We start from the raw sequence: 16,297 nt of genomic DNA on the forward strand, positions 1-16,297 counted from the left end.
ATTATTTGCATTTGTTGACACAGTTGTCTAGACATTCCTTCAAAGTTAATGGTTTCTCAAGAAAATTCTTTCAATTCCATTGTATGATATTGTGCCATTGTATATCTTAAATGCCTCATAAGCTTCTTCAAAGAAATGGTCTGGTGCTTGGGTTATGAGTGAAATATTTGTGTTTGCAGCTAGGAGATCTTTTATAATTTACCCCTGAAGAACACAAATTTTTGTTTTTCTTTCTTTTTTCTTTTTGTTGTTGTTGTTCCTGTTTTTGTTTTCCTTCCCCTGGTGCAATGCACAGAGATCTGCAGTGACAGAATTTAGGATGTTAATATCGAAGCAGAGTCTTTATTGTAGTAAGCCAAGCTATGTTTTCTATATTGCTGCATTGGTAATGAATAATAGCTTGTGAGGATAAGAGTTGACAATTATTTTTTGTTGCCAATTAAAAAGATCCTTACAGTAACAAGAACACTGTCTTAGCTAATTTGACAATCAGTGACAACTTTTTAGAAAATCAAATGTTACTTTTTTTAGTGAAACTATATAAAACATATACAAAATATTATTTCTAACGGGAGAGTTGAAGAGATGGGAACACAGGCATATATTTTAAGTACCTAGCCAGCACTGCGTCTTGTCTGTGAGATTAAGATTTCAGAAGAGGACTCTGCACCAGACTCTGAGGGTTCCTATCTGCAAGAGCTGTGCTGGCAACTGTGGATTAAAACATTAAAAGGAATGGAAGAAATTGGTCAAACACAGATCAATGTAAGTGCAGAAATGTCATGTGTGTCACAGTTAACATTGCAGCAAATGGTGCGACTGAGCCGATCTTTAGCAGATGTAAATTATTATAGCTCTGAAAAGGCTATAGGCATTTATGCAAGCTAAAGGTCTTTTTTATGAGAATAGGCATGTGAAATTCATATCGTTTTGCCTTACTGAAAAACAAATCGTCTTTGGTTTACCTAGTGTGTTTTTTCTAGTCTGGCATTCCTGTGAAAAACAGGAAAGCAGTCTGGTACCAATCATCAGTGCTTTAGCTGATGGTCTGTGCAAGACTGCTCTGTAGCCATCTGTATGAGAAACTATCAGGAGCCGACAGTGTCACCTTATTCAAAATTGTTGTCACTGATAAAAACAACCACATAACAAAGGTACGTGATGTGGTAATAAGCTGAATTCTTTCCATTCCCTGGAGAGGAATCAAACTCTGCACACTGAGTTTGTGGGAGGGCTGAGAGACGCCCACACTGTCCTCCAGGGCTGTGCTCTCTTCTCACTAGCCAGTAAAGCAAAGGACAGCCGGCAGTGAGCTCACCGTTTGGGTTAGTGTGTCCCTAGATGGCAGTCAGATCCACGAACAGGCTAACCTGGGAGGTAACTGGAGAGAGTAATATGCATGTTCCTGGGCCCTTTCTTAAAAATTCCTTTGTCTGTGCTTAAAAACCCTCCTTGCAGCAGAGTCCAGACTCAGGACAGCTCCTTTTTGTTTGCTATAAACCTGAACATCCAGAATGTTGTAAGGATTTAATCCCACTGAAATTAATGTCTCTTTCCATGGGTTTTGAATGGCAAAGCAACAGTCCCAGGAAGAGTGATGGCTTTTTTTAATATATATATATACAGGACAAGTTCAAGCATACAGTAATTTAGTGTGGTTGTGTTGGCTCTAAATAGTCAGAACACTGCAGCTACCCTTACTGAGCTACCTCTGTGTACTGAATCTCCTACTTTCAGTACATCCAACAACTTGCTTAGATTCCACTGAAAACATCCTTTCTTTGTTAAATATTTTCTGCATTTAAGAATATTTCAGACTGTTTTAAGGTGGAGTTCTGTTAAAGCCTTTACAAAGTCATTTTTGCTTGGGGCAATGTAAATGTGTATGAGTGTTGGAGGTGTTGATCTGAAGGGCATATGAAGCAAAACTGAAATACATGTTTTAAATCCATACTTAAACTTAGTTATGCATATCAATTCTGTTATGTTTAAAGACTATTAAGATGTTTCTGACTTGCTATGCTGATATGTTCTTAATAAACAGAATGATTTTGAATTTAATTTTGCAAAGAGGAAAACAAGATAAAATTACTTATTGAGGTCAACGTTTTACCTCTGTTACCTATGGTTTTTTGTTTGTTTTTTGAGAGTAAGCTTTTAAATTGTTTACTTGTCCTTTAAAAAAAAAAAAAGATCTGTGAACTGTACTGAAATATTTTATGAACTAAACTTGGGGAAAGAAAGTTCTCAAAATACTGTAAATTATAATCAAATGGAAGTTAATTCATTGAGTTCCAACAATTTTTCAGTAGAGAGTTAGAAACGTTTTTTTTTTTTTTTTTTTTACCCTTAAATTTAACAGAGATATTCGGTATAGAACATAATCAGGCAAAACTGGTGGCAAATGAGGACTTTGTGTATAAAACATAAGGATTTTCTTGATTGTTAATACTTAGCTTTTACATATCTGTAATCCTGTCTAACGTTATCAGAGCTAAAAAAAAAAAAAAAGACAATAAAACAGCACTTCAGAGTTCACAGGGAATCTTGCCACCTCGTGTTGAGTTATTCAAACATTTAATTTTCCCTTTTGTGCAGTAAATTGAGAAGCTTATGATGACCCCAGTAATAGGTCCAAGATAAATCATTTTTTACATATTTGAAATTAAGATCTTTATTCTCTGGTTGTAATTCTTCTTATATATCCTTTAGCTCGTGTGAATAGGTTATATGACAGAAAAGCCACAGTCTCAGCAGAAGCTGGGCAGTTGTGCTTGTTCACGGACCAAAAGGAGAGTAATCTAGCAGTTTAGTTTTACAGAAGTAGTCCCCTCAGTTATTCTAGCAGTCAGAGAAAGAGGAACTTTTATTTGTGTATGGTTTTCTGTGAAAATATCTTGACAGCAGGAGGTTAGAAGGAAAGATGAAATATTGTCTGTCTGCAAGCACTTTTATTTATGTGTAAGTGCATACGTGCATAAAATATGAGCAGTTATATATGTAGAAATACTAGAAAGGACCAAGTCCCTGGTATACATTTTTTGCAAGTTTGCATATGGAGAAAGAGAGACTTTTTTTTTTGCTGTTATTCTGACATTAAAAATGAAATTTCAGACACCGAATCGTCTTTTGTATTGAATCGTAATCTTATACAGAACCTTTACAGCAGATGATCACAGCATTGTATTTGTAAACTGTGGACTATTTTGCACTTAAATAGATGTTGATGCATTTGGGAATTACAACACAGTAAGAGGCTAAATCACGGTTTCACCATTCGGTTATAATCCAAATGTGTTTATATTACTATTATTATAAAGTGCCAGAAACACACAGAGACCTTTGCAAACACGTTAAGTAGACAAGAGACTAAATTCTGTCCTTGGTTACACTTGGACATCTCCAGTGAAAAGGCTGTTAAGCTGTGGAGTAGTCTCCCAAGGGAAGCTGTATGAAAAGCCTTGCCATTGTTCTAACAATGCTCTGTGATAATGTAGCCTATGAAGAGAGTTAAATAAAGAGTATTTTATGTTTTATATTTGATGGCCTGCTCTTTCCAGCATGTAACAAACCTAATCTCTTTTGTCCCTATTTCCACGGGTAGCCCCAGTCTCCCAGACCAAAGGTACGGCGTCTTACTGGCACAATGTCTGAAGAGGGAGATTGTCTTCTCTTTGCAGTTTTCTTTTGTGAACCACGTATCACTTGCGATCGTTAGACTGTGAGCTCTTTTGAGGAGGCATTCTGAATTCATTTTTTTTTGAAATTTGTATGTACAGTTACTCTACAATTCTCATTCAGCAGAGAACACCCTACTCGATGGTAAGTAATCGTGAGTAGTAGGAACAAGTACTATCCAGTGGGTGTAGATTGCAGGAGTAGAAAAGGAAATGCCAGGAAACGGAGGTGCAAGGCATTGCTACAGGCAGGTCTGCTTCATTCTGGAATGCAGAGCTGTAGCAGAGGTCACAAAATCAGCCTCTAAATTGTTCTTTTGCCAGAAAGGTGGAGAGTGAGATCTTCAGTGAGAAGTGAAATTAAATTTGCTAGTGATTAAAAGGACAAGAGAGATGTGTTGGAAGCAATTGGTGCCAGTGAGGCCTCTCAGCTGCTCCCCCTAAGCAAATTGCAGTCTCAGTGGAATATCGGCTTCTCAGTCCATCAAATTGCAGTAATCAAGTCTGGAGCTGATGGGAGCATGAGTCACCACTTAATTTTCTCATCAGTGGAGGCCAAGTTTTCAAAATATTTTTAGATGCATTTCTGTAGAGATTTCTGCCAGCCAGTGACCTATAAGAGTGACAAGGAAATGAGCAATAACTGCTCTTGAATCACACTCTGCTCCCTGCTACCTACACTGCTGACTGCTAGCAGTTTTGGGCATGGAGGGCAGGTAGACTGAAGGCCTTTGTCATCATTGTGCAGAAAAGAGCCCCACTGAGTTGATCCCAACATCAGCATTCCCTAAGTGAAATACCGTTCCTAGATTTCAGTATTCCTCCTGAAGTTGGGCTCAGCTCACCTAAGGAAAAAAAAAATACAAAAGTCAGTGCAAGCTCTTACTGAAAAGCAATACAATAAAGGAGAACTACATGGCTATTAAAATAACCTATTTAACTCTTAACATATCTGATAGGTCCAAATCAGCTCTGGCTCTGTGTTGCTAGCCCAGACTGGAAGCAAGCAAGAGATTAGGAACTCGTTGTTATCCTTGCTCAGAGAGACAGCCAATACTTAGTAGCCGCAGCACACAGAAGAGGCCGTCTGTCTCCAAGGCATCCTGTGTGGGTGCATATTGTCTGCTCTTTACCTGTGTTCAGAGGTGCCGCCTGGCAAAACCATTTTTCACCCAGTGAAGAAGAAAAAACCCTCTCTGGACAGCATCAGCCATGGGTGGTCTCCAGTGAGTATAATTGTAATGAAATCAAAGGCTTGCAGATGTCAGCATGCAGATGTTCATCTCTGTAAGAGAAAAATTACTATTTATGGTCAGTTTTCTTATGAGATGGTTCCAAATTCTCAAGGAAATCAACTCTTAACGGGAAGAAAATGGGCTGCCTTGAAGGAAAGATGATTTCATTGATATGATTTAAAAAAATATGGAGGTCATGTGAGAACTGGCCTTTTGCCAGAGGAATTGTGGAAAATAAAATTTGAGAGTCCCGTGACAATAATTGGGTATGAAATTCTATTGACAAAAGCTTTTACAATTCTGTGCTCTCTCCATTCCTTAGCATTGTGACTGCAGTCCTTCCCAATCAGCATCCTTTGTCTGCTGCACAGCCCATACCCGATGTTCCTAAATTGTGATGTCCCCATTTCCTGGGGCCTTCCCCACATAGTTCTGCATCTCACCAGTAGTGCTTGATGACATCTGCAATAACATGTATTTTTTTCCCCTGTCTCTTCAACGTAACACTGAAGAACTTTAGACATGCAAATTCCGATTCCTATGTTCTTCATCGGGACTCGCAGCCCCCCTGTGCCACAGTGCCGGCACGCGTGTGGGCCTGCAGCTGGCTGTCGGATCTACTGCGGTGGCTGCTGCTCCGTCGGGCAGTCCCACCTTTGTTGATTGTTTCCTTTAGCCTTGGTGGCAGTCTAGGCTGTATATATAAATAGCTGCTAAAGCTAAAGGATTCTGGAAAAATTGCATCTCAGTCAGGGATCAAAGGATTCTCTAGGAAATAAATCCAGAGTCAAGATAACACTTTTCCAAGAGCAGAGTCTAACCCTCCTCTGCGTTCTTAGCTGTCCGATGCAACGTAGCGTTGCTGTAAAATGAGCGGGATTCAAGTCTGGATTGATGCCCCAGAGCCAAAGCCTCCACCCAGTGTTGGTGCTGACGGCAGTATGTAAAATGTATGTATCAATTACGGTGTGATATATTTTGCCAAGATCTTCAGCAAATCGTTGCCTGCTCTGTTTCATGATGTTGTTTTAAATTAGAGTCATTTCAGGAGGAACTCAATATTTATAACAATTACAAAGAATCTTTTTTATCAGTGAAATATTTTATATATTTCTGTTTCAGATTGTCTGAGAAATAAACTGTAATTTCCAAATAGTAGCTCAGGAGTCAGAAAGATGCATGTACAGTATTGACTCATGCATTCACTCTGCCCCTTCCCCAGAGCGCATGTACAGCCTTTCAAGTACTCGCAGAGTTGTCTGAAGTGCCCTTTAGGAAAATGGTATAACATCTCTGTTTAGGTCCAATTCCTCGATAAATAAAATATATCCCAGAGGCATAATATAGTGTACTAAAAATAAGAGTATGACAATTTCAGCCAGCTAATACAGTAACTCTGTTTGATGCAGCTCATGGAGTGTTAACGTGGGAAGTCTGTGTCTTTTCAGCTCAGCTGCCTACGAGCATCGAGCACGGCTCTTTCTCCAAGCCGGAGTCAAATCCCACAGCCACATTAACAGCAACGCGGGAGCAGTACTTCCCCAGCGCGCTCGTATTTGTGCCACCCTGTGTTTACAAACTCCTCTCCTTCTGGCCCTTCCCAATGTAAAAACATCGCCGAGCTGTGATACATGAGGTGTTTGTGAGTCAGCGGAACAGAAGTGCTGCAGTCTGTGGAGTCTTCGACCTGATCATGTTTCAGATCGGGTAGCGTGTATTTGTGATGCACGGCGCTAACACATAATCTCTCCACTTATGAAGGGCATAAAGAGCTGTGTGTTGTTATACAGTCATATATAAACGTGCCCAAATAATCTCATTTAAAGTATCTAACAGGGCATTGTTCTAAAAACAGCAAAATTCAAATCTTACTGGTACCATTCCTGGGCAGTTTTTTAGTGTTTTTTTTTTTTTTTAAAGTAAGGTGCATATTGCATGTAGAAAAACTACCCTCCCAGTGTAACAGTATGTGTTACACTACCTTACATGTTCTGTAATTTAAAATTTTGCATGTATATAAGAAGTTGTGCTTGTCTAACTATTATTTTTGGCAGCAAACTCTCTCTGGTAATTCATCCCATTTGAATTTTTAGCTTTGGCTTATAAATAAATATGCTCCAGTGTACTGCAAGCAGCAGCTTTCTGTGTTTAAAAATTAAATTTTGTGAGAAATTTCAATGCATTTTTCAATATCAGTGAAAATATTCACAATTTATTTTGTTAAGATGGTATAGCAGTGTTGTTTGAATAACTGCTGTTTGGAACGTGTTTGATTTTTTTTCAGAAGCCCAAATTTAGGGTTTTATTGTCTTAGTAACAAAATGTTTGCTCTGAACAAAATCCCAGAAGCACAATACATTAGCAGAGAGAAAAGAGTATTTATAGCCAATAATTCAGCTGAACTCTTTTATAAATTATGACTGTAAAGAAAGACAAAAGGGTGCCTTTTTAAAACCTTTTGGCAGCTTCTGGTTCCAGCGATGCTGAGTAAGGTAAGTAATGTTCTTTTGATTAACAGTCAAGCCTTGAGTGGTTTTCGTTTTAAAAAGTCTTTATTAAGCTTTTTTCTCAGTCATCTTTTTTGTTCTGTTTTGAATGGACTTCCATCTGAAGAAAACTTCCCATGACTTTTTAGCCTGCATTAAATTCACGCTGACAGATGAGAATTATTATTAATTTGCTCCAGAAAGAATTAACAGGCCGTGCCAAATAAATCCACTAAGTGTGCTATTCATCTCTTGTGCATATTATAGCTTAAAACTCATGACAGTGGTGCTGTAAAAATCAAAAGTCAAGTCAGTACTTTGACCTGAAGTGAAGAGACGGGCTTGGACTGAGGGTTGTCTGGGGCCTTATTTTTGTGTTGGCGGGTCAGCCCGGACTCTTGGTCTCTAGGAATGAATTTGTGCCTTCAACCTGTGCCTGGTTTAACAGGGTTGACCCCGGGGAGGCGCCAGGTGAGCCAGGGCTCCGCGCCCCTCGCCGGGGGCTCCCCACGGGCTCGGTGCCGGCGGGCGGAAGATGGCGGCAGGCCCCGCGGGCTGGCCCCGCACCGCCACAGGGGCACCGGGCTGCGGGCCGCGGGCCGGGGGAGCCGCCGCCGCCATCGGCGGGACAAGGCTGCCCCCTGGCGGCGCCGCGGGGCCGCGCAGGCCGGGCCCGGGGGTCGGAGAAAAAAAACCTTGCACAGCGCCCACCTCTCCGTGTGCCCCTCCGCCATCGCCGGCCGCAGGTGGGCCCTTGCTCCAGGGCGGGCTTGTGCCCCTCCTCACGTTCACCCCTTCGCTAACTTTCTTGTTCTCTCGTAACAGGTAGCTGAGAGGGCATGCGGCTGGGTGAGCAGTGGTTTTTGAGGTTCATCCCTAATTCTGCTGTGTGCACCCGATAACTGGCTTGCTTCAAACAACAGAAGAGCTACACAGATCAAACGTCCCGAGTGAAGCAAGAGTCAAACAGGTACTCTGTTATTTTTATTGCAATAGCGTTAGGAGTTGCAGCCCAGATCTGAGCCCTGCTGCGCTAGATGCTAGAAGTGGAAAATGTTCTCATTACCAGGGTGCACAGACTGTCACAGAAGTGAGCATGAAAGCCTGCACAAGCATTTTTCTAGGTCACTTTTACCTCTGTTAGAAATAAATAGGAAATATACATAAGGTGGCAATCACAGTCTTATTTTAATTTCTTTCTAGTTTGGAAAGATATGCATGAGAAGCTTTCATAAAACACTTTTTAAAAGGCTAGAAACTAGCTTGTGAGTGCATTTTCCTTCTCTTGTGCACTGTACACATATGTCTTGCAGTAGATGCAAGTGCCAGTCGCATCCACAGTAAGGCTGGAAACAAAATGCTTGCTGCTTGTTTGGCCAAGAGCTAGAGAGTTATGCCAGAGTTTCTGCGTGACACACTGCCCACTTAATTGGCCGGGTGTATGAAAGGAACATGCTATGCTTTCCCCACAGGAGAGTTTCTCTTATTTGTTGTTGTATCTTTAACCCTTCCCAGCAAATTTCAGCACAAAGGGTTGGTCTGCCTGCCATGTCTGTTAACAGCATAGAAGATCGCAGTTAACTTGTCTGACATGTAGTGTTTGTACTACATTAAGCTTTGGGAATTACTGGTGACATTTTACTTGACTGGGTTAAATATTTTTCCACTTTGGGCCATGTGTTTGCATAATAAAGATCAGCAAGTCATATCTTCTGTGTTTCCCTCTATACCAACAGCATAATGTCCTTGGTACCTGGACACCACTTCCTAATGTACATCAGCGTACACTGATATACAGCAAGTCTGATCTTTGACTTGCCTTTGAAATAGGGACACATTTTCTGAACAACAAATTATGCTCTGACATTAGAAGGTGGCAATCTGTAATGGATATTGCAATCTGAAGATTCAAAGAGACTATCTGTGATCTTTGTCCTTAGCCTAGTAAGCTGGAGTCTCTCTTCCCTTCTGCGCATTATTTGATTGTAGTACATAACCTTGGGATGTACTAATAATCATTAGTCAGAGCTGATACATCCTTTACGGACCTGCCCTGCTAAGAAAAGGAGATGTTCTCTAGAACAGCAGTAAATCAGCAAAACATGCACTTAAATATACAGTAAAATGTGGTTTGAGACATGATCCTTCATACATCATATAACAAAATGGTTTACTGAGAGAGTCACGCATACACTAATGAGAAAAGAGCACTTCTGCAATGAGACGTGAAAGGGGGAAATGATTCAGTGGTGGGAGGGAGGCTGGGGAGAGGTTCCAGATAAGCTCATGGTCCAAGGTGGTTGTGACTCCCCAGATCCTGCAGGAGAGCTGGGTGGGAAGGCGCTTCTCTGCCCTGCTGATGCGGTACCTGGGAGGAAATTGCAGGGAAAGGGGAGGGAAATGATAGGAAGGGAGCACTACAGAGCTGCTCAGGCTTGTTGACTTTCAGACTAAGCTCGAGACTGTGGCAGAGGCAGTGGAGAGGGTCTGGCTTATCAGGAGGAATGGCGGGGTTGTTCTGCTGTTCACCAGCTGGATAGGTCAAATCACTACTTTGTCAGGGTTTTTTTGGCTGGTAAGCAGATGTCTTTTTGCAGTTGAATGCTGCAAGAAATCATTAAAGCATCTCCCCTTTTTACAGGCATTGTTAGTTAAATCTGAGCGAATAAACAATGCATACATCTGCAGACCAAGGAGATGGCTGAAGCACAGGTGAACCCACAGAGGTGAGAGAGAAGTCAAAACCTCACCCTTCAGCAAGGCAGCTACTGTCACCTCTCCCTGTGTTCAGTTTGTTGTGGGGACGTGCTGAATGTTTTAGCCTCTGGGTTCCTGGCCTAGCTGCTTTGCCTCCCTTAGTTTATGTGGTCTCCAGTAGTTGCAGAAACTATGCCAAAAGAGCTGGCCAAGCCATCCTGCCAGATCTCCGTAACACCTAGGGCCTCTCCCAGCTCTACTCTGTGGAGAGCGCTGCCTCCGTTGAGAACAGAGCTTGCAGAGGTTCGCCTGAGCTCGCACATCCCTGGTGACCGCTGCAGCTGGGCCCACAGGGGTGGGCATTAGGTTTCACGCTTGGGGCAGGGATGTGAACACGGGCTTCAAAAAGGGTTGATGGAAGAGCTCCCGTTCACCTCAACAAAGGAGAGCTTCCACACTTGGGCTTTTCCCGTGAGTCTTGTCACCCATTCTGGAGCTGACAAAAGTAGTGCATGTTTGGCTTTTTTGCTCGCGAGTGACAATTCAACCAGTGCAGGAAATGTCCATGACTTAACCAAGCTTTGGGCCAAACGCTCTGCTTAATGTAACCTCTCTGCACTGAGTTTAATGCCACTAATGTATTGGAGGGCTGCCATCCTCTGCTAACTGGAGTTGGGTCAGGAATCTTTTAATAGAGCAGATGCAGCGTAGTGTGAGACAACATCATCTCCCAGACAGAGGGGAACAGAGTCACAGAAGGGCTTGATCCAAACTGGTGTTGATACCATGAAAAAGCAATAAGAATCAGTAAGTGATGGTGTTACATGTTCAATACACAGGATTGATGATTTGGGCAGTGCTTGCTTTTTTCTTTTTTCTTTTTTTTTTTTAATGAAGCAGGGAGAAAGTGGGAATCACAGTGACACAAGATGGGAAAATGAGTATGCAAGTAAGGGAGCAATAAATGGGCATGTCCATAGAGTAGTTATTTCTAAAACTTTTTCTTTCTTTTTTTTAAATTAGGATAGCTTATACATCATAACAACAACAAAGTATTTCAGCCATAGGAGTTTTCACTGCTAAAACTGTGTTTCATGCCTGTTCGGTTGGTGGGGAGACAGACTTAGGATGGGTGTGAATTAGAGCTGAATGGAAGCTCCTCTGACACCTTCTGTCAGCAATTCAGACAAAGCGCTGTCACTTGGCTGAGGGATGGCGGCCTCACGTGGGCCACAGACTACTTCAGGCTGACCTGCAGCGGAGGAGCTGAGATCCCCCACTGTTGAAATAAAGCCAACAGACTGACTCCATTTGTGACCAACACAGTCATACACCCAGAGAGGGAAATTCTTTCACTTCTCACTCTATTAAGTATTAGAATGGTTTGTGTCTTTCTCTCCCTAGGTCTGACTTTTATTTTTTCACTTAAATTTGCTACAAATATGAGCACAGGTTAATTTCACTAAAAGGTGAGTCACTTAAGAATGCGGGGCATTTGAATGATTGACCTTTTAATAAATTATTGCTCGTGTTTTTAGCAGCATTAAGAAGGGATAAAACCTCGTTCCCGCTTACCACGGCAACTACAATAAGCGAAACATCATTCAGAAGTCAAGAAAAAAACGCAAGCACTTTCAGTCTCAGCCAAGTCCACAAAGTAGCAGAACTCATTACTAATTCAAAGGAGATGTGTCCCTCAGAACACAACATTACTGTTTTTACTACTAATAATACTAGAGCTGCATAAATTTAACAGAAGGTAGAGTTTGGCAGAAGGCAAGAGTAGCACTGAAATGCTACTATCCTAATCAAACATCTCCCTCTTTCAGACTGAGGCCTTCATTTTCTGCAATCAGTCTGGTAAGAAGCAGTGCTGGATTATAGGGAAAGTGCTGGGGAGAAGAAGGGTACAGTTTTCAAGCTGTACCAGTCTGATAACATTAAACCTAGAGAGAAAGTGGAAGAGGACATAGGTATTTGTAATTTATTTATAAATAACTATGCCTTCATGAGAAACTTCTTAAAATAATATGTGATAGTTCTTTAAATATTTAAGAGTTTGTTGGCCTATTTTCTCAGTTAATTAGGAATTTTTTGGCTGCATTAACAATGAATTAAATGCAGTCTGCTTCAGTCACTAGACAGTTCAGCAACACTGAGATAGAGAAACATGATTTCTTTCTAAAGCATGACATAGGAGGCGAACTTCATTGGGTGTGTCTAGACTTGTGCTTAAAAAACTATAAAGTTCCTAGCAGCTAGTGCTTAAACTGGACTTACTGAACATAAAAGCATTCACCTAACACCCTTTGGAGTCCTGAAACAAATGTATTTTCAATTACAGCACTGCCCCTAACCTTGGCTACTCTGCAGTAGAAGTGCCTCGGTGCAGCCACCCTTCTCATCAAAGTGCGGTGGTTAAGACTGCCCAGGTCATCTCTGCAAGCCGCATTTGTGAGTACATTTATTTTCTTACTCATTTATTTTATTGTTACTTGACAGGAATTTGGCCACATAGGGACTGTGAGGCTTCATGTTGCTAATCACAATGCAGCAGTATGGTCAGAAACGAGCTCTTCCTCAAGATGGAAGTCTCTATTAGCAAAAGATGTGCTGTGTTACCCTGCAGGGGTCTGAACAGGAGATCTTTTTTTTCCACTGAAGTCAGTGGCAGTGCAAAGGAGTAAGTGAGAGCAGAGCACTGACTGATTATCAAGCATGAAGATGGCCAGCTAGCTGGAGACGGCCACACTGCCCTGCTGACAGGGTTGTCTGGTCTCCCCATCATCGGGAAGGAAGTGTAAGCCGTCAAGATCCCGTCAGTATCTGCCTAGCTTGGTGGGGCAGTATTGCGGGCTGGGACATAAGTTGCAGCACCACGGTTTAAGTCTGTTCTGCATTACACAGCTCAGTGGACCACAGCCCCTGCGCCATAGCAAAGGACACCAGAAGAGGGGATCACTGCTCTCTGAAAGGCTCTTAAGTTTACATCTCAGGAGGATTATTGTCAGGATTACTTCTTGCTCTTTTAAGGCTTCAGTAAAACAAACCTTTGCCCTTGTCTTCATCACCTTTCCTTCTTGGAACGTGTCAAGGGTCTTCATGTTTTCCGAGGGCTGTTTTAGTGCCCTCCTGCAGAAAATCACATGGTCGGAGGGAAGTTTGCAAACTCAGAGAAGGATGCAGTTAACTTACCATGCAGCCTCTGCTGGGGACCTCCAAAGTGACCTGGAAAGGGTACTTCTCAGTGTGTGTTTCTGCACAGAGCGTTACTGAACTGACTCAAAATAAAAGACAAAGTAAATGATGGCTCTCAGGTTTAAACAAGCTTCCTCATCAGGTGCAAATGGATAGAAAAGGTTTTCTTCCATTTGCACCTGATGAGGTGGCATGTTTCTCCCCCAAAAGCTGGTGTTGGCTACCCTGTGTTTCTTTCCCTTAGATCAATTCAGCATCCTTTGGATCAATGTTCTCCACTAGTGAGTTATTGCTTTTTATTTTTAAATTGAAACTTTAAATCTAGTGGCAAATATTTTGTCATCTGAGACATATCAAGTGCACAGACCTAAACCTGTAAGCTTCTAAATGAGAATGGCTGTTTAAATCAGGGGTTTCTAGTTCCTAGAAAGGAGGAGAAAATATAACACTTGAAACTTTTGCTGAGATTAAATAGGAGACAACAGTACAGTGCAGAGGAAGAATTTCTATTCTTGGCTACACCCTTAAGGCAACAGGGGAAGTGTAATGGCTGCAATGACAGTTAATGAGCAGATATACAATATTAATTGTGGTAAGTGTAACACAGAACAGTCTATCAACGTTTATTTTCTTAGCAGCAGGAGCTTAGATACTTTTGACTAACACCTCTGTCTGAACTGGCTGCGTCACTTTTGTTTACCTCTACATGTGCATATACACAAACGACACTACTGCTTTCTAGAGTCCGTGTTCTGCACATCTGGGCCATTTTCACCTCTACGGGCAGCTGGCTTACCTACGTGGCTCTGCCTTAAGCGCTGCAAACATTTAGATTATTCTCCTTTTCCCGCTGCTGGGGGGGCTGACCCAGTTGTACTCAGCCTGGACCAGCACGAAGCTGTTCTCCCGGATCTTGCGGAAGTGCATCATCTCCCCGTTCTCTCTGATGGTGACGACGTCGCTGCCTGGCTCGCTGAAGGACACCTCTGTCCGCTTGTGGCAGTACTGGGTGTAGAGGCAGCGCAAGCCAGCTGCCAGAGCCAGGCCCAGGACGGCTGTGCAGACGAGGAGGATGCCAAGCTGGGCTGCTATGAGACGGGTCCCTCTGCGAGAGCCTTCTCCCTTGCCAGGAACAGCAGATTCAGGAGCTGGTCTGGTCACCCACGGCAGTGTATTCCCACCTGCTTCCTCTCTGACCTCCTTCTCCTCCTCCTTGCCCACGGAGCCTACCTCCTCCAGCGGCAGTGACGGCTTGCTTTCTGCCATCTGCCTCGAAGCCAACGACAAATTGCTGGTAGTGTCTGCGTCGCCAAACCAGGCCGTTGTCACAGCGGCTTCACCCAGGTGATGGCGCATCTGTAGGGCAGACCACGAAGCTGTTGCCTGCAGGGAGGTTTTCAAGGTGGCCCCGTTCTCAGTGCTTGCCTTTGAAAGCAAAAACATGACAAAATATCCAGTGAGGGAACGGAAAGGAGGTGGATTAGATTCTCATCCACTACCAACTCCACTGTATTGTTCAGCTCTGTTTCTGATTCAAGCATCCCCTGGCCTTGGAAAAACTCTTGTTTCATCCCCTGTGTTACTCGGTAGTGTTTAGGAAACAAGCTAGATTCAGAACTGCTCTTTCTGTATCAAATAGTCACAGGAGGTGAGGCACTGGCGGTTGATCCTGCAGGGGAAAGGTAAGCGTGTTGAATGGGCAGAGATGAAGGGCACAGGCAGAGAGGAAGGTCACTGCTTTGCATAAGTAAAGGTCTGCAGCTCCCATTGTTGATGTAGTGGTATTTTTCACAGGCATTGTTATCAGAAAAATCACTTAATAAACCATTCCTGCCTTTAGTGATGTCACGGTCATGCTCAAAGGACAGGTGTGATCTTCCCAGCCAAGCTTTGTGCTTGGGGTCACAGTGGGCCCCCTGTAATTCAGCGTTGCCCTTCTGAGATTGTGGATCAGGCCATGGAGCTGAGCGGCCTTGAGAAGGCTTGAGATGGCTCTTGGCATCAGCAATTCGGGGGCAGTCCCGTAAAAGCTGCGAACTCTCCCCAAGGCCTGTCCTGGTTTCTCAGTCTGCACAGCCAGTTTGAAATCTGCTGCCCTTCAGCACGGTTTAACCACACATTATAGAGCTCCTTGCTCCGGTGCATTTCTAGGGGCTCTGCTTGGTGCCAGGCACCTTATTTCATCAGTCACAAAATGACAGCCACCCCATGCCAGGTCTGCAGTCCAGGCTTTGCTGCAAATATCATCCAAGACTAACTGTGAAACGATCTTGCAATTTAGGAGGCCCCCACAGAATTTTTCCATTCCCACTGCGCACCTGAGGCCCAATCTAAAACCTGTGAAATGTACTGGAGTCTTTTCTTTGGCTCCACTGAGATTTGGATCTGGCCCTTAGTAGCTGGCTACTCTCCAGCCTGTCCAGCCTGGCAGGCTTTTTCACACATCCATTAATTACACCGGAGAAAAATCTCACCCTCTCCCATCACTGGTGATTTCTAAAGCTTGCAGGAAAGGCCGTGTGACAGGAGCACAAAGCTGAGGTAGGAACCCTGGCAAGCTGTGAACCAAAGGGGGGCGGGGGTGGTGTCAGAGCATCCTTTGTGGAAGAGACAATTTCTGAAGAAAGGAAGGTGCTAGTAAAACACAGGTAGTAAATAAAAAAATTTCAGTGGTTGAACTGCAAGCTGTAGGGTAGCTGATGGGCAAAGTTAATATTGCGTGTGTATGGTTTGCTAGACCTCATAATGTCAGCTCACGTAGGGATATAGCGCAGGACTTGGGACTTTGCTGTAGGAAATGGAATTTCCTTGCATGTCCTTGCCCTGTCTCACCATTTTTCTTCTTTCTCTTTGTACTGCTTCTCTCCTTTCAGTATTTTTATTTCATTATGCTCTTCTGGTCTTGCATTGCACAGTAACTTCCTTTCCATTGGTTACCGTCTTCTGCCATTTCTTCACTTCTCTCCATAGCACTGCCAGACGTGTGTCTCTACTCACTTACCCA

General features: G+C 43.0%; 2 protein-coding genes across 4 annotated transcripts in view; one reads left to right on the forward strand and one right to left on the reverse strand.

Annotated features, from left to right (window-relative positions):
• The window catches only part of SLC10A7 (solute carrier family 10 member 7), a 180,673-nt gene that overhangs the window by 144,933 nt on the left and 19,443 nt on the right, over positions 1–16,297 (forward strand). The window contains exons 13-18 of the mRNA XM_083834702.1: positions 296–350; positions 643–765; positions 3,780–3,822; positions 4,637–4,903; positions 6,361–8,368; positions 12,440–12,549. Coding sequence (XP_083690828.1) covers positions 296–350; positions 643–647 — 60 coding nt within the window. The 3' untranslated portion in view covers positions 648–765; positions 3,780–3,822; positions 4,637–4,903; positions 6,361–8,368; positions 12,440–12,549. The remainder of the gene's footprint in view (positions 1–295; positions 351–642; positions 766–3,779; positions 3,823–4,636; positions 4,904–6,360; positions 8,369–12,439; positions 12,550–16,297) is intronic.
• The window catches only part of REELD1 (reeler domain containing 1), a 26,738-nt gene continuing 10,441 nt past the window's right edge, over positions 1–16,297 (reverse strand). For all 3 annotated transcript variants that reach the window (XM_083834690.1, XM_083834689.1, XM_083834691.1), the window contains one exon: positions 1–14,718. In XM_083834690.1, the coding sequence (XP_083690816.1) occupies positions 14,122–14,718 (597 nt within the window). In that variant the 3' untranslated portion in view covers positions 1–14,121. The remainder of the gene's footprint in view (positions 14,719–16,297) is intronic.

Source organism: Anser anser, assembly GCF_964211835.1.
Source record: "Anser anser genome assembly, chromosome: 4".
NCBI classification, from domain to species: Eukaryota; Metazoa; Chordata; class Aves; order Anseriformes; family Anatidae; genus Anser; species Anser anser.